We start from the raw sequence: 18,671 nt of genomic DNA on the forward strand, positions 1-18,671 counted from the left end.
ACAGTAAAGGGGCCCATCCACTAGCAGACATGAAAACGACTGCACGATTACGACATTGTAATTGTGCAGTCGTTTGTCAGTCTGTGATGAGCCTGCATTGAATAAGCAGTCATTCAGTGCAGGCTCATCAATCATCTGCAAACATGGTCAACCTGACGTTATCATGTTAGCACGATTATAGATGTCTAAACAACCAGCGGGCACGCACATCGCTGGTCACTTTAGACATTTCTGCAAACGATTTATGAACGATTGAACGATCATTAATCGCTCAACTTAATCGTCTAGTGGATGGGCACCTTAAGAGAGCGTAGGATTAACTTTACAGTATTTAGTGCATGATTAGGAGTTATCGGGCACAGCTTTCATTTTCTAAACTGCATAAATAATTTTCTTGTAGTACAGCTTCATTACCTAAGCTCTCCAATAGTGGCAGAAGGGTTGAAAATAATCTGTGCTCCATTCATGCTGTACATGAACCAGTTAAGGGGGTGGTGTCGGCCATAGCAGATGTTGACAGCAATCCTTCCATATGCTGTCTGGAACACTCGGTGTCCTGTGTTCCCCTCCATGTAATAACTGGACTGGAACACACAAACAAATAACATGGAGCATTCTCAAACAAGTTAATAGAATTCAGTGATCTAATACCCATGCAATGAAAAAAAATTGTGAGAGAGATTACTGAAAAAGGAAGCAGTGTATCATTGCACTTCATATTTTATTGTTTAACTGACTTCCTCATTACTCTTTATTATCTCACTGAACATGACATACCGTACATCTGGAAAATATTCACTTCACATTTTCCACATTTTGTTATGTTACAGCCTTATTCCAAAATGGAATAAATTCAATTTTGTCATCAAAATTCTAGACACAATACCCCATAATGACAACATATAAAAAGTTTTTTTTGCGATTTTTGCAAATTTAATTAAAAAAAAAAAAAAAAAAAGTCACATGTACATAAGTTTTCACAGCCTTTGCTCAATACTTTGTTGATGCACCTTTGGCAGCAATTACAGCCTCAAGTCTTTTTGAATATGATGCCACAAGCTTGGCACACCTATCCTTGGGCAGTTTTGCCCATTCCTCTTTGCAGCATCTCTCAAGCTCCATCAGGTTGGATGGGAAGCGTAAGTGCACAGCCATTTTCAGATCTCTACAGAGATGTTCAATTGGATTCAAGTCTGGGCTCTGGATGGGCCACTCAAGGACATTCACAGAGTTGTCCTGAAGCCACTCCTTTGATATCTTGGCTGTGTTCTTAGGGACGTTGTCCTGCTGGAAGATGAACCGTCGCCCCAGTCTGAGGTAAAGAGCGCTCTGGAGCAGGTTTTCATCCAGGATGTCTCTGTACATTGCTGCATTCATCTTTCCCGCTATCCTGACTAGTCTCCCAGTTCCTGCTGCTGAAAAACATCCCCACAGCATGATGCTGCCACCACCATGCTTCACTGTAGGGATGATATTGGCCTGGTGATGAGCGGTGCCTGGTTTCTTCCAAACATAACGCCTGGCATTCACGCCAAAGAGTTCAATCTTTGTCTCTCATGGTTCTTCAGGTGCATTTTGGCAAACTCCAGGTGGGCTGCCATGTGCTTTTTACTAAGGAGTGGCTTCCGTCTGGCCACTCTACCATACAGGCCTGATTTGTGGATTGCTGCAGAGATGGTTGTCCTTCTGGAAGGTTCTCCTCTCTCCACAAAGGAATGTTGTAGCTCTGACAGAGTGACCATGGGGTTCTTGGTCACCTCCCTAACTAGAGCCCTCTCTCCCCTGATCGCCCAGTTTAGACGGCCGGCCAACTCTAGGAAGAGTCCTGGTGGTTCCGAACTTCTTCCATTTAATGATGATGGAGGCCACTGTGCTCATTGGGACCTTCAAAGCAGCAGATATTTTTCTGTACCCTTCCCCAGATTTGTGCCTCGAGACAATCCTGTCTCGGAGGTCTACAGACAATTCCTTGGACTTCATGCTTGGTTTGTGCTCTGACATGCACTGTCAAGTGTGGGACCTTATATAGACAGGTGTATGCCTTTCAAAATCATGTCCAATCAACTGAATTTACCACAGATGGACTCCAATTAAGCTGTAGCAACATCTCAAGGATGATCAGTGCAAACAGGATGCACCTGAGCTCAATTTTGAGCTTCATGGCAAAGACTTATGTACATGTGATTTCTTGTTTATTTTTTATTACATTTGCAAAAATCTCAAAAATGTTTCTTACGTGTTGTCATTATGAGGTATGTGTTGAATTTTGAGGACAAAAATGAATTTATTCCATTTTGGAATAAGGCTGTAACATAACAAAATGTGGAAAAAGTGAAGCGTTGTGAATACTTTCCGGATGCACTGTATCTCACCAATATACCATTTGGTAGATGACCCCTTTTATGCTGATCCTGTTTTGGCACTTTTTGGGCTGGTCGAATTCTAATATCAATATCAGTTAGCAGCTAACGCGCATATTCTGGTATCAATTTCCTTTTTATAATCATTCATACAGTGCCTACACAAATTAGACCTTGTTCTATTTTCAAAGACGTTTAACTTTTTTCTATTTCTTAAAAAGTAGCATTATAATTCTCCTCACAAGACAACAACCACTAACGGACTCTTTCACATAATGGTGGCCCTGAGTTTATTAAAGCCAGGATGGGAGATCTGTTCAGGTTGCGGTCAATATCCGGACCACGGACATTATGGTGCTCAGAATGCCGGTGCTGGCATCCTGACACTTGTCAGAATCACGGCGTCGGCATCCTAACCACCGGAATCCCAAAGGTAAATAGCAGGGTTGGGGGGAGGGGGATCGTTAGGGTTAGGCACTAAGGGGGGAGGGTTAGGGTTCGGGGAAGGGGAGGTTAGATTTAGGCATTAGGGGGGAGGTTATGGTCAGGCACCGGGGAGAGAGGTTTAGGGGTAGGGATGGGGGGGTTACAATACTGACCAAGTCTTGGCATTCTAACCCTGTCTGGTATGCCGGCGTCGGGATTCTAACCGCCGGGATACTGAGTGCTGGCATCCTGTACCCATCCCATATATTGCTCCATCTCTGGACTTCACAATGATTTCTGTAGTGCAGGGGTGTGCTCTGGTGACCATAGATGATCACCAGATAACAACATCTTAGTGCAGTGGTTCTCAAACTCTGTCCTCAGGACCCCAAACAGTGCATGTTTTCCAGGTCTCCTCACAGAAACACAAGTGAAATACTTAGCTCCACCTGTGGATCTTTTAATATGTGTCAGTGAGTAATGAGTACACCTGTGCACCTGCTGGGTGACCTGGACCAAGTTTGAGAACCACTGCACTAGACTAGGTCCTGAGGACAGAGTTTGAGAACCACTGCACTAGACTACAGTATATGTCGTCCACATTGGCCAGCGTGTACCGGCTAAGTCGCTGACGATGCACGCTCCCGCGCGTCATCAGCGACATCTTCCATCGGATCTGCATGTAGGTCCGACAGACGATATTGTCAGCGGGGGCCATGCTGCCATATACAGCATGGCCCTCGCCGTCGCTCCAGGCATGGGCAAGTGTGTATGCACTTGCCGATGCCAGGACCCCCGCCGGATCCCGTTGTTAGCGAGAAAATGCTGGGTACACATTGTTTCGTTTTTCTACTGAAGAGACAGTCAGTGCAGGAGCCCCCAGCGCAGCGGAGAGGAGAGAGTTACCTCAGCTGTGAAGTGCAGCACGAACCAGCAGGCACAGGGGTTTGGGAGAGTGGCTCCAGGACTGCAGCATCCAGAGTGTCTATGAAGCAGGAAGAGTGAGAAGAGATCTCCCATTCCCGTGTGTTACTGACAGCGGCTACAGACGATTACAGCACCCAGGAGGTTGGTGTCATAAACCTGCCACTGGGTGAGGATCGAAGGGGTCAGAGGTGGTGAAAGATAATCTTCCAGTGGGCGTTTCTGACTGGTCGCATCAGATGCAACCACGCCTAGCAAGTGGTTAAAGAATTCTGTAATAACATGAAAACCTTACTTAAAAGCGCCAGCATGCACAATATTTATTTACTTATCTTTTGAGGAGTTGTAGAAAACCTACTAAAGTGTGTGGTGGTCTCACCTCATTGAAGTCTCCAACTCTTGGGATGTGATTTTTCCGGCTCTTACCGAGAACCGCGCCTGTGTTTGATATCACCACAGCGGTGTTCCACAGTGTGCCTCCATGTGTCTCATCCCTCTCCAAGATAGGAGACACAATAACCATGTTGTGCTTCTTTGCAAGCTGAAAATAACAATAACAATATTGTGTAATGTACCAGGGAGATAAAATACACTGCTCATAGAATAAACCACTACAACTCTGTTAAAAAATAAAGTATTCCCTCCCCACTCCAGTACAGACAGCTCGCCCCCTGTCTTTAGTACAGTGCCCTGACAGAATCTTATATATACTCACCTACGCTCCTGTCTGGGAGACTCTCAAATGTCAGAAAGGGGGAGGGGCGTGGCGATTATGCTCCTCCCAGCATTTTGTGGTGCGGTAAGACAGTAATGATGCAAATCATGTCACCACACACCCCACATTAGCACTCTGGATCTCCTTCTCCGAGATCAGCAAAAATGAGGTAAGTGTCATCTTATTCAGGGGAAAATAAATTCTGCAGAGATTTCAGATACGGAGACATATGGAGACGCTGCCCCTGTGTATGAATCATTCAAACCATACAGAGGATTTCTGCAGTCTACCTACCAGTTTATTACCTCCCTCCTAATGTGGTAACTGCTGCAAAAGAGTGAAAGAGCATCAAGAACATAATTAGGTTAAATATAAATACTCCAGTAATTTCTAGTGCAATATTCAGCTCCATAATACACAGCCTTTGACTATATATTAAGGTCTTCTACTGGCTTTATTTGATGTTATATTGTATTTATTAAAAAGTCATTGCTCAGTGGAAATATAGGTAACAACTGGCAAAAGGGAGCACATGCCTCAGATGGATGCCAGCAGTAGCACCCCATTTATCTCTTGCATCCCTAAGACAGAGTGGGAGCAGTTATATGTGGGGACCACTAGCATAACTTAGGTAAAGAAGGATTACCCCAATAACAGTGCAGCCTTCTTCCCTGTGTAAAATATAATCTTGTGTAAATTACAGGACCATAGATTGCCCTATCCAAGTTCAGTTCCTAATAACAAGGGAACTGCAAGCTACAATAAAAATCTAGTACCATAAAATTGCACGTTTGCACGTTGCGAGCCATATCATCCACAGCGATCAGGGCACATTAGCTGTGACATGCACGCGTGTGCCACTGCTATGGGACAAAAAGAGGACTGGGAACGATGTGGGGGGCGGGGTTAAGTTTAACAAGAGGGTGCAGAGTGGCTGAGGTGACCCTCAGATGTCGGGTCCATTTATTTACTAAATTAAAATAATAATAAATTGAAGCAAACTCCCCAAGACTTGTTGGAAGGTATGTTTTAACTCTCTTTGGGAATAAAGTAAAGGCATTTTCAAACCCTGATCACTACAATTATCTTCTTACAGCGTAATTATATAATACACCAAACATAACTAAACATCAAATTTGACCTTTTATGTATTAGAACAGGCATGTCAAACTCATAATTCCAACCGGGCCGAATATTCAAGGTCTTGTGTGTGGGCCGCAAGAAAAAAAAAAAGTTCTCAATAATATGCTCTAGACCCCATCCCCACTTGGCATAATAATATAATGATATGCATCAGATCTGCCTTGTCATAATATGCTCCACAACACCAGCCCTACCCTGGTAATATACTCAAGACCCCCTCCCCACAAAATGATATATACTCCAGCTCCCCCCTGCTCACTTCCCCACACACATGTCACACTACCGTGACACAGGGGCCTATTTACTAAGCAGTGTTAGAAGACAGACTGAAAAGTGATAAGAAAGTGATAAGGTGCCAGCCAATCAGCTCCCAACTGTCATTTTTCAAACACGGCCTGTGAGATGACAGTTGGGAGCTGATTGGCTGGCACCTTATCACTTTTCACTCTCCTAACACTACTTAGTAAATAGACCACACAGTCAGAATTGGCATGACGGCACTGGCTCCTGTTTTCCTGTTCTTGACTTCTGTCTGCAAGTTACTGTGCAGGGCTGCTGTGTGCGCAGGGAAAGCTGCAGACGGGCTGGAGGCAGAACCATCAGTGGTGACTGATGGTTCTGCAAAGGCTTATGGGAGGAGCTGCTGCGGGTGGGCATGCGCAGCAGCTCCCCCGTCAGCCATGATTTTTTTTAACTAGTAACACTGCCCGATCAGAGCTCCGATCACGGCAGCCAGGCTGGCTGAGCAGAGCAGCAGAGGTGAATGAAGGGCTAAGGTCTGGGCCGCATAATATATGTATAAAATGTTTATATGGGCCGCATGTTTATTATAGAATGTGAAGAAAATCCTGCACCAGTTTAGATTTAGTATATAAGTGAATAAAGAGTAATCCTATGGCTGTGCCATTAGTCTTCACTACTTTCTTAGACTATGTATACAAGATCTACAGTCAGGTGCATAAATATTGGGACATTGACAGAATTTCCATATTTTGGCCTCTATTCACCACCACAATGGCTTTAAAATGAAACAAACAAGATGTGCTTTAACTGCAGACTTTCAGATTTAATTTGAGGGTAATTACATCCAAATCAGGTGAACGGTGTAGGAATTACAACGGTTTCTATATGTGCCTCCCACTTTTTAAGGGGCCAAAAGTAATGGGACTATCAACTCCAAAAGCTATTTCATGGACAGGTGTGGGCTATTCCCTTGTTATTTCATTATCAATTAAGCAGGTAAAAGGTCTGGAGTTGATTCTAGGTGTGACATTTGCATTTGGAATCAGTTGCTGTTGACTCTCAATATGAGATCCAAAGAGCTGTCACTATCAGTGAAGCAAGCCATCATTAGGCTGAAAAATCAAAACAAACCCATCAGAGAGATAGCAAAACATTAGGTGTGGCCAAATCAACTGTTTGGAACATTCTTAATAAGAAAGAACGCACCGGAGAGCTCACCAACACCAAAAGACCCGTAAGACCACAGAAAACAACTGTGGTGGATGACAGAAGAATTATTTCCCTGGTGAAGAAAAACCCCTTCACAACAGTTGGCCAAATCAAGAACACTCTCCAGGAGGTAGGTGTATATGTGTCAAAGTCAACAACCAAGAGAAGACTTCACAAGAGTGAATATAGAGGGTTTACCACAAGATGTAAACCACTGGTGAGCCTCAAAACCAGGAAGACCAGATTAGAGGTTGCCAAACAACATCTAAAAAAGCCATTACAGTTCTGGAACAACATCCTATGGACAGATGAGACAAAGATCAACTTGTACCAGAGAGATGGGAAGAGAAGAGTATGGAGAAGGAAAGGAACTGCTCATGATCCAAAACATACTACCTCATCAATGAAGAATGGTGGTGGTAGTGTCATGGCGTGGGCATGTATGGCTGCCAATGGAACTGGTTCCCTTGTATGTATTGATGATGTGACTGCTGACAAAAGCAGCAGAATGAATTCTGAAGTGTTTCAGGCAATATTATATGCTCATATTTAGTCAATGCTTCAGAACTCATTGGACGGCGCTTCACAGTGCAGATGGACAAGGACCCGAAGCATACTGCAAAAGCAACCAAAGAGTTTTTTAAGGCTAAAAAGTGGAATGTTATGCAATGGCCAAGTCAATCCCCTGACCTCAATCCGATTGAGCATGCATTACACTTGATGAAGACAAAACTGAAGGGAAAATGCCCCAAGAACAAGCAGGAACTGAAGACATTTGCAGTAGAGGCCTGGCAGAACATCACCAGGGATAAAACCCAGCGTCTGGTGATGTCTATGCTTTCTAGACTTCAGGCTGTAATTGCCTGCAAAGGATTTGCAACAAAGTATTAAAAAGTGAAAGTTAGATTTAGAATTGTTTAGTTTGTTCCATTACTTTTGGCCCCTTAAAAAGTGGGAGGCATATATAGAAACGGTTGTAATTCCTACACCGTTCACCTGATTTGGATGTAATTACCCTCAAATTAAATCTGAATGTCTGCAGTTAAAGCACTTCTTGGTTGTTTCATTTCAAAGCCATTGTGGTGGTGAATAGAGGCCAAAATATGAAAATTCTGTCAATATCCCAAATATTTATGCACCTGACTGTAGGTAGGTGCTACCCATTGATTAAAAAAATGAATGTATGTGTATATAGTGAAAAAGGAATCAACTTAAATGTGGGTGCACTCAGGTCTCTTCTTACAATAAAATATTAAAATTTTTATTAAATTATTAAAAACTATTAATCGGGCTTATCAACATATAATATACAAATACTAATAATTGCTTATTTAATATGAATATCACTGCACTGTATTTGTGCTATTTATTGCTTCATTATTTACACATTGTTATTTATTATTTACCATTAATACATATGCCCTTAAGTTAGGGCTTCAAAAAGCGAAATATTAAAATTGATTTTAATTAACAAAATAATAATGTGATAGAAAGATTATTACGTGAAAAATAAATAAATAGATTTAAAAACAAGGTTGTATGCTGTCTATATTTATCAGTATATTATTTGGATAATGTGTGTTCTTGTCCCTGCAAAGTCAAAAGACTTTTAAATAATTATATATCTCTCCCAATAAGTATAAATGTTGTTTTGCTGAATTTATTCCTAAGTGAAGAAGCCTAAAAGTGTTCTGGCTACTAAATAATCCAAATGATATCTTAGATATCTGTATCATTAATCATTTCAACACAGATACATTTACTGCCAAACTCCCAATTGTTAACACACTGGTATAATAGATAAAACACTCCAAAGAGGTATATATGGCATTTACTGAGTTAATCTCTAAATGAGAAGGCCTAATAATGTTCAAGTTACTTGATATAATCAATTGTATCTCTTGTAGTTATTGTATCCTGAAGAATTTAGGCATAGATACATTTGTTGCCAGACTCCTCATGTGGAAATGGCAGGCTAATGATTCTTCTCTCCTCTCAGAGTCAGAGCCCAGAGTCAGTATAATTGTGCAGTAAATTACAGCTGCTATTTATTCCAGAGTCTAATTTCTTAGATTTAATGTTCTAAACATTTATTATTCACATAGTATTTTCTTTAAATAGGAATAGTCAGCCATACAACAATATCATTTACCAGCCGTATAATCTGCTTGTAGTGCGGCAGTATAAGAATTCCTGCTCTTACTGCAATGATTAATGGTTTTACCTCCGTATATGGGAGCACATCAACTACCAAACTATCCAGGTCTGGACAAACAGAGCCACATATATGTTCTAGGTTTAGTCAAAGACCGTCTTGCTGCAGTGCAAATCTGATGCCGGGAACGGCATTACTGATAAGCCATTTGCATATACATTTTTTCCCCATAAGCTCACATGCCGGCCATTAGTTATACCCCTTTTACACCAAAATCCTGGGTCCGACCCTGGAATTTGAACACTGGTCAATCCCGGGTCGAACTCGGCTTCAGACCCTGTTTACACTGCAACGCGACCCGGGTTATTCCTCTGTTTGCCCCGTTTACACTGAACCCAGGTAATCCCTGCTTTTCTCTATAGAAGTCATTAAAAATGGTCTGTTTTAAGGTCTGACAAAGATGGTCACAAAAGGCAGCAAAAGAGAGGGGTGGGGACTGTTTACAGCATTGCTACAGGCTGCTGTTCTAGCTGTGGCAGGCTGTGTATCAGCCTGCGTTTGTGGCTGCTGGTCAGGCTGTGGTGCAGGCTGCAGTTCTGGCTGTGGCAGGCTGTGTGTCTTGCCTGCTTTTGTGGCTGCTGGTCAGGCTGCTGTGGTGCAGGAGGTTAGGCAGGCAAGCGATGGCTTCATGTGCGTCTCTCTCTGCAGGGCACTGACAAATTACATCATCTGCCGATGCCCCAAAAGCTCCAATCAGCATCTTTCGGAGCTAGCCGGGTCAAATAAGCAGGGTAGCATCCGTTTACACTGCCTCATGACCCGGGAACAACCCGTTTTCAACCCAGCTCTCAACCCGCGTAAGATTGCCCGGTAAATCGACCTGGGTTTTTTGTTGGGAACCGTTCACACAGAGCCTTAACTCAGATCGACCTGGCAATAACCCGGGTTATTTATTTGGTGTAAAAGGGTTATTAGGTGCTGGGACAAGTTCTATTTTGCTGCGTATCACTGATAATATTTCCTAATCTCACACACATTCAATATTTACATATACATGATTTTTTATCATTATTAGATCAGCAAACGACACACGCCAATGTGCATTTCGCTTTCACAGCTTTATCAAGGCTATTAGAGCTGTCACCCGCCAGATTAGAGGTTTAAATAGCACATGGGCCGCATGTTTGACATGTCTGTATTAGAATGTCACAGGCTTAAAATATATGACTGAGTAAAATAAAGATCTTTACATCGTTATTTAGTGATCTGATAGTTGTAGTCAGTAATGTTTTTACCTCCTGGCAGAATTTGGTAGTGACTCCATTTTCGGCCGATTCGGCAAACTCTGTCCACGGCAGCCTCTCTCTTGTACAAAAAGCAAATGGCATGGCTGTAAGGATACAGTGTAGAGTTTAGGACTTACCCAGGTCAGTAGGTGATATTGTAAAGTGTGAAAACGCAGAACATGTTGATTAAAAAAAGATATTCTAGGGATTTGTAAACATATATCGACAGTATCCATTACCATTGCCAATAGCTCTCCATTTGTATTCTATTTATTTGTTCTTTACAAAGTACAAAGATTTAATAGCTTGTTCATAACTATCAACTTTTTTTATAAAATGAGACAAATAAGAGTCATTGGTGCTATTCTCACCAATGCGTTCCTAAATTTTAATGTCACGTTTAAAGTGCAGCACAACCTACTTTAAATGTGTTAACATAAGATAGCAGTACAAAAGAAAAGCGCAATGCATGAAATGTGCTAGGAGAACGCAACACTAAAGCGTGAGATCGTCTTCATGCATTTGTACAGTACATGTGTGAGCTTTAGAACAGTGCAACTGTTAAATATTATTGGCATTACAAAACCAGATTTAGGAGTCTCTCCTTGAACCCTAGCACTATACACAGCAGGTTCAACGTGTTAGAGTATAACAGCATGTTACACAATCACCTGCATATTCCAAGGCTAACTCTGACCTAAATAACACAGGCTGCTTTAGTGGGGAATAAACCAGTGAAAAAGCAACAGTGTGCTATGTTTCTGGGATATTCATTCATTATTGCACAGTATTCTGCCCAAGTATTAAGTTGAACCAGTGCAAAATTCATCAGTGAACCTAGGGCATACCCTTTCTAAAATAAAATTTGCAACTGCATTATTAAAAGATAGCACATTATTTATGTTTCCACTGTGAGAAATTCAGCTGTGTATGGGGGATGAGAGCACTGACCTGGTGTTGCTGCTCTTCCAGTAGATAGCATGCCTCACCCCGCGCACATCCACAGCACCCTCCTGAGCAGCCCCTAGGCCTCTATCTGCTCCAGCAGCTGCAGCTGGGATCTGCTCACAGGCCCTGCCCAAAGCGGCGTGACACAATCTACTAAGTGGCGGAAAGAAGACTGATTTTGCGAGAGGACAGTCTGTTCTAGCGATCTCAGATCGGAGCTCCTCCATGGTCAGGCCACTGACAGGCGCCAGCGGGCTGCCTATCATATAAAAAGGGTGAAGCACTACTGGGTGCAGGACTGCATATGACAGGCGGCCCAGTCAGCCTAACAGGAATATTCCCGTGAGTTATACGGCCAATCTGCTCATAACTCTATCGCCGGTCCACTTATTGTCGTTCCTTGGACCACTTTTGGTAGGTACTTAACCACTGCATACTGGGAACACCCCACAAGACCTGTCGTTTAGCCATCACAATTTGGCCCTTGTCAAAGACGCTCAGATCCTTAAGCTGGCCACACATCTAAAGATTATGGGGTAGATGTATGATAGCGGCACTTAACGTGCCGCTATGACGCTTCCTGCTTCGCCTCTTTACCGAGGCGAAGCAGGAAGCACTACTGATGAGATGTAAGAACATCTCATCGGCCAGAGAAAGGGAGCGTTAACGCCTCCTTCCGGCGCTACCCGCTAGAGACCACAGCGCATCAGCCTAGTGCTGATGCCCTGTGCCTCTCTCCCGGCATGCTCCACTGAGCATGCGCGGGATCTCACAAGTATCGCGAGATCCCTGCGTGCATCCTGGAGCCGGCAGCAGGGACAGCGCTGTCCCTGCTGTGGGGATAGGGCAGCGCCAGGCTGTAGCTGTCGATAACGACAGCTACAGCGGGCTGAATGGTCAGGCATCTGACCGTTCGTACATGACCCAGGCTATCGGCGCTGCTATCTTGTAGACAGCAGCGCCGATAATGACAGGGGCGCATAGCGCCCCTGTCATTTACCGCCCAGACCCCCGATCATACATCGGGGAGAAGCGGTATAAGCGCACATAACGTGTGCTTATACCGCTTCTCGGCTTCTTACATCTCCCCCAATCTGTCCAACCAGCCAACTAGTTGATTGGCTGGAATGAAAATCTGGTAATGTATGGGAGTAACTGATGATCAGCAATTTGCTTCTAAATACCAGAAAACAGATGAAAATGGTCATTCAGACAAGTTTGTTAAATGTTTGATCTAAACAATTTGTTCAAACAACAGTTTTTGTCCATTTTCCGGCTTTTGGGAGCAAATTGCTGATTGTCATTTGCTTTCATCCCTTACCAGATTTTCATTCCAACCAATCAACTAGTTGGCTGGTTGGACAGATAATCTTTAGATGTGTGGCCAGCTTTACCCTTTTAACCTGCTATCAATGCATCAACTTCAAGCACTGAGTGCCAGGGGCGTATCTAGGGGTCTGAGAGCCCCTGGCAAGCTAAGGGACAGCGCCCCCCCCCCTCTCTCTTGCATTTTCCCCTACCACACAGTAGGGGGGGGGGGGGTGTTCATTAATTATATATATATATATATATATGACATACACACAACATGCTTACAAACACACACACAGCATAAATACACATATAACATACACACATAACATGCTTGCAAACACACACACACACACAGCATACATACACACATGACATACTTCCAAGCATACATACACACATGACATGCTTACAAACACACACAGCATACATGCACACATAACAAACAGACATGCTTACAAACACACACAGCATACATACACACATAAAATACAGACATGACATACTTTCAAACACATACACAGCATACATACGCACATGACATACTTACAAGCATACATACACACATAACATACACACAACATACTTACAAACACAGCATACATGCACACACACATAACATACACACAACATACTTACAACACACACACAGCATACATGCACATACACATAACATACACACAACATACTTACAACACACACACAGCATACATGCACACACACATAACATACACACAACATACTTACAAACACACACACAAGAGACTGACCTGTTAACACAAACACACACACCCCCACCCAACCAACACTAACAAGAGACTGTCACTGACCTGTTAATAACACACACACACCACCACCCCCTACCCTGCCAACACTAACAAGAAGAGACTGACCTGTAACCTCACAGTGCTGAGCCGCGCCGCAGAACAGCTCCTCGATCCCTTACACTGGGAGATGAGTCACTGCACCATGCGGGAGCCGAGGGAGGCAGAGCAGAGCTCACAGCAGGGTTGTGGACAGATCCCCTTCCGTAGATGTACCTACTGAAGGGGATCCATATACACAACCCTCACAGCAGCAAGTGAGGACAGCCGGGTGCGCCGCTGATATACACCGCAGCGGGCACCCGGCAAACAAAACTTGCAGAAGCGGCCGGGTCAGCATTCTGTACTCAGTGTGGCTGTGGCCACCCGCACCCTGCCTACCTATCCTTTCCAGCGGGTGCCCAGCACACCATAACCTATCTGTCCACAGCACTGCAGAGCGCATCTATTGCTATGGTGGCACTGCCAGGTGGCGCCCCCTGGCGGCCGGCGCCCCTGGCAAGTGCCATCCTGGCCAAAGTATAGATACGCCCCTGCTGAGTGCTCACTTGCTGCCTAACATAACCCATCCCTTGATAGCTGCCATTGTAATGAGTGTTATTCACTTTACCTGTCAGTGGTTTTTAATTAGAGATGAGTAGTTCAGATTCTGAGAAAACAGAACCAAATTTTGGGGTGTTCTGAGTCAAACCATGGCATGACATGCTCCTCCAAACAAATTTGGTTCTCAAAACGAGGCAAAAAGTCATAATCCAGGAAATGTTGGATATCGCATGTTATGGATGCATATAATAAATGGTTACATTTTTAAAAAATGTGTGGGGTCCCCCTCAAAATCCATCCTCCGGACCTCTGAGCCAGGTCTGAGTTCACCCTGTTTCCAATAACCAGCACTGGGATGAACCAGCAGGGGGGTAAAGCTATAGCAGGAAAATACACAGCGGGGGGGGTCACTCTCCCATAATGTTAATCATCCCCAAATTGGTCAGTCCAGGGCTGGAATACCATAGAAAGTTGGGACCCCCCCAAAAAAAATTGGGTTGACCTCTGTGGGGGATAACCAGTCCCAGGGTTATTCCTCTAACCCAAAAGTGGCGGTGGGTTAGGGGTTAATGGTAATGAGAGAATTAATATTGTATTTTACAGGGGTGCAGGGAAGAGTCTTGGGCTGAATAATTTAAGGGGTATAAGTATGGGGTAGTGTTGTTTTGTGTTTTTATACTGCTGTGTGTATGGTCTTGATGACGGGGCTAATGCCTTCAAAACATTTGATCAAATATATACATAACATTTTTGCTGTCTCCGAGTGCCATTACTCTGCAAGTTGTTCTTGGAGATATATATATATATATTAATGCCATACGCAGTCTTAAATAGGGACACCTCCTTTATCTTACACAAATCCGTAATACTTAGCAAGACTGCGAAACCATCGGTAACATCGAGTACAATCGCAGCCTCATGCACACTTGTACAACGTCTGACCTTACTCAGAAATTGCTAACCTCATCGCACGCTGTGAAAGGCCAAGCTGCATATGGCATCGCAATGTTTAATTATACACGCCCCTGCAACGGGGTTCAAACTCCCTGGCATGCCTGCGATGCACCGACCACCCCCCGTCACCAATCACTCTGCGATGGGTCTGCGTAGTCACTGCGATCGCAGTCCCGATCCCATTGGAGTCTTTGCGTATATGCACACTGCGATGCATACGTATGTGCAGAACGCAAGAATCAGCCGATTGTGTGCGTAATCGTAGTTGTGATCGATACTGAATCAGGCCCATAGTGTCGTGGCCCAAAATTTATTTTTTATAAGATAAGTTTTATTTTAAAGTCTCTTTTGAGTGCCTTCTTTTCTAAATACTATGCCTTTCTTTATTATATAATATACATGTGAGTGTATTTGGGTTGTGAAGCACAATGATACTGCAGCGTATATTAGTACTGCATGATATGTAATTTGGGATAGCACATAGTTGGAGGTGCCAGTGATTTGTATCTGAATGACTGGAACTTCTGGTAGGGTGTAGTAGGCTTTATGTGGGTAGGTACTTGGATTTAGTACTTGTACCATAATCACCACAGTACTCACTCCATGCCTCCTGGAAACAGACAATTTTCACATCACACATGGCTGCTACATCCACTATCTCAGCAATGCGCCGGTGAAGGGCACTGACCTGTTGGTATAAGTACAATACACATGATGTAATACTGCGCTCTTTAAATTCACTTTTGTGGCAGAGTCATGTCATTACATATATTCAACTATGGCAATCTTCAGGCGCTCACTTTGTCTAAAGGAGTGAAATGAATCAGTACAAGATGAATGTTAGTGCTATGATCAGCAATGAGAGTTGGTAGTGCTATCATAATGTAGATGTAAAAAATAGATAGATGCAGTGCCGCAACTAGGGGTGTGCGACCAGTGCCACTGCACAAAGCGTAGGGGTCTGTGGGCGGCACCGTCACTGTGCCACGTCCCTTGCTTCTGGCTAGCAGGTTGAATGTAACAGCACCCTGCTGGCAGGATCGCTACTGCAGTGTCGACAGAGCGTCTCTTAGATACTCCAGTTGGGCACACAGCAGTCTGTGCAGCCAGCGCTGTACTTCTCCAACGATAGATAGATAGATAGATAGATAGATAGATAGATAGATAGATAGATAGATAGATAGATAGAACAGTTATAAGCTAGGTTAATACTTGTTTTTTTTTTGTTCCACAGTTCCCAATTGAGGAGGATGGTTTTGTTCCTTTAGTATTTTATTTCCCCATCTGGTTGACCATTGACAGCTCTCTCACGCATTCCAGTTTTCTACACAGCAATGCAATGAACATTGGACTTTCTTCAATGAAAACCCGCCTCCCTGCTCTAACAACACACAGAGCCTATTGAGCAGTGCACGTATGTGCACTGTTGAACGCAGATTCCTGATGGTCGGGAATCTGCATAGGCGCCTGATCCGTACTGCGTGATTGACAGTCAGCTGCTGTTTGTGGGCGGGTGGGGGCGGCGTCACACCTCCATTTGCCGTTGGGGAGGAGGGAAGAGGCCAGGATCTCCGTCGGCTGATGGAGATTTTCTGGCCTCTTTGGGGGTGATTCAGTAGCAGACAGAATTGCAAAGCTGCACGCAGGCAACTTTCAATTCCGTCCTTGCAAATATGCAAATGCAACAGGAGGTCGCGATGGTGGATGGTACAGGGCCACCAGCCAGCTGAGTAAGCCTCAGCTTTCTGAGACTGGCCGGCGTGCGAGACCAGGAAACTACGTCCGTCTATGCAGTCCCTGGCCTTGCCACTATCGGAAAATGGGGCGGACACGCCCCCTTTTCCGGGAATGTCCGCCGCCCCTGTAATTCCCCTTAAACGCCACTGCCTGTCAATCAGGCAGAGGCATTGAAGGGGCTGTGTGCGATTACGCAGGACCCATTCTGCACCCTCGCAGAATGGGTCCTGCGCACGCACAGATTCCCCATAGTCGGGACTCTGCATTCAGCATTGCACTTGCGTGCAATGCTGAATCAGCCCCCTTGTTGTAACTGAGCTTCCTGCTGCATTACCATAATTGCAAAGCTGCCTATGTGCACCTACTGAACCACCCCCATATAGCGCATTCTGCAGTAACAGCACAGCAGCTGGAAACATACATTTAGATGAATAACATACCTGTTCCATCACTGGACTAGTAGTTGGTAACTGGATTTTATTCTGGATTAATCCTACCCGGACTATCCGAGGGCTTCTCAGTTGCTCTGTAGCAGCCTCAAATATATATCCCTTTAATTCAAATTCCCCATGAGAGGCAGCATTCAGAGCACAACTGGGGAGATCCAAACTCCTAGAGGATACATGAGACAGTTACTGTATCAAAAGGGTTATATCTGGTCCTCCTCAATCATAAAGCTCTGTGGCTTCAACAATTTACTGTAACATCACCAGCCCCATTGTAGTAAATTATCAGTTTATTAATAATTTTCTTAAGTTCCCCTTTGAAGTAGTCAATAGTCCTACAATCAAATTACTGTTCCACGAACATCTTTGGTATATGATGCATAGGATTACACTGTTCATATGTATGAAGTGATTACATATTTGCTCTCACACACAAAGTTACTCCCTCTCTCACCTAAGTTTTCTCCCATAAAGGACCCTCCAGACTTCCCGTTGCTCCTCTGGCGGGATATGTTTCTCCAGTAACCCCTCCAAAGACTTCAACTCTCCGGACATGGTGACAGCGGCCGGGGGACCTGTGACTGTCTCTGATCCCACCAGAGAGCAAAACGAGACCAGAAAATTGTGAGTGGGGGGCGTGATCGGAGTGACAGGGTACTCTGCCCTCTCCGCTGCCCACGGCCACGCCCACTACTGAGGCACACACACACTGTAGACAGGTCATTGGCTGCCCGAGGGTCAGGGGGTTTTGCGTGGTGATCCTACAGGAGCGCTGAAAGTATTGTTATTGGTAATAAAGTGCCGTTGTACATTCCAGTAACATACATTTATGTTTTTGTAACAGGTAAGGCCAGGCTAAGTTCTAGGATAGTGATTGTGCTAAACGTGTCAGTACAACAAGGGTGTCAGTAGTGAGAATGCTGCTAGTGGTAGACGCCGGCTGGTCTCATCATGGCTGTGTAATGTAAATTGTGTTACATATCTGCAGTGCATGGTATCACTAGTACTTCACCGTTGACCTTTTTTGGATAGATCTCTGTGAGCTGCAGTTATGTGAACCTGCACAGGTTATTGGTGTTGCTGTGATCTGGTGAGCAGATGAATGAGCTCTTTCAGTTTGTCCTCTGTAATGATTTACCACAAAATTCTCAGCCAAATGAAACATTTGTGGGCACTTGTTAATTACACGGACGCCATTTTAAAAAAGAGCAGGTTTGTCACCCACTTGCAAATCCAGGTATTAAGTTATTTTGAGCAAAGGAAGAGTCACAGGTAACAGGTGGGCACAAGCATTTTTTTCTGCATCCATCTTTTACTTTTAAGAACACTTGACTAAATTAATCAATGATCTGTAGAATACAGTTGAATAGACTAATGAAAGTAATTTACAACGGTTAGACATATTCTGGTAAATTACCATAAAAGGCATAGCTTAGGATACATTGCG

The 18,671-nt window shown here is 44.0% G+C and overlaps 1 protein-coding gene across 1 annotated transcript in view; it reads right to left on the bottom strand.

Moving 5' to 3' along the window:
- UPB1 (beta-ureidopropionase 1) overlaps positions 1 to 18,041 on the bottom strand; it is a 33,762-nt gene extending 15,721 nt beyond the window's left edge. The window contains exons 1-6 of the mRNA XM_088477967.1: positions 17,679 to 18,041; positions 17,219 to 17,390; positions 15,642 to 15,729; positions 10,471 to 10,565; positions 4,090 to 4,251; positions 415 to 584 (exon numbers count right to left, since the gene is read on the bottom strand). Of these exons, the coding sequence (XP_088334093.1) occupies positions 415 to 584; positions 4,090 to 4,251; positions 10,471 to 10,565; positions 15,642 to 15,729; positions 17,219 to 17,390; positions 17,679 to 17,779 (788 nt within the window). The 5' untranslated portion in view covers positions 17,780 to 18,041. The remainder of the gene's footprint in view (positions 1 to 414; positions 585 to 4,089; positions 4,252 to 10,470; positions 10,566 to 15,641; positions 15,730 to 17,218; positions 17,391 to 17,678) is intronic.
- Positions 18,042 to 18,671: the final 630 nt, after the last annotated feature.

The sequence above is a fragment of the Taudactylus pleione genome, unplaced genomic scaffold, assembly GCF_031769625.1.
Source record: "Taudactylus pleione unplaced genomic scaffold, aTauple2 ptg000205l, whole genome shotgun sequence".
NCBI classification, from domain to species: domain Eukaryota; kingdom Metazoa; phylum Chordata; class Amphibia; order Anura; family Myobatrachidae; genus Taudactylus; species Taudactylus pleione.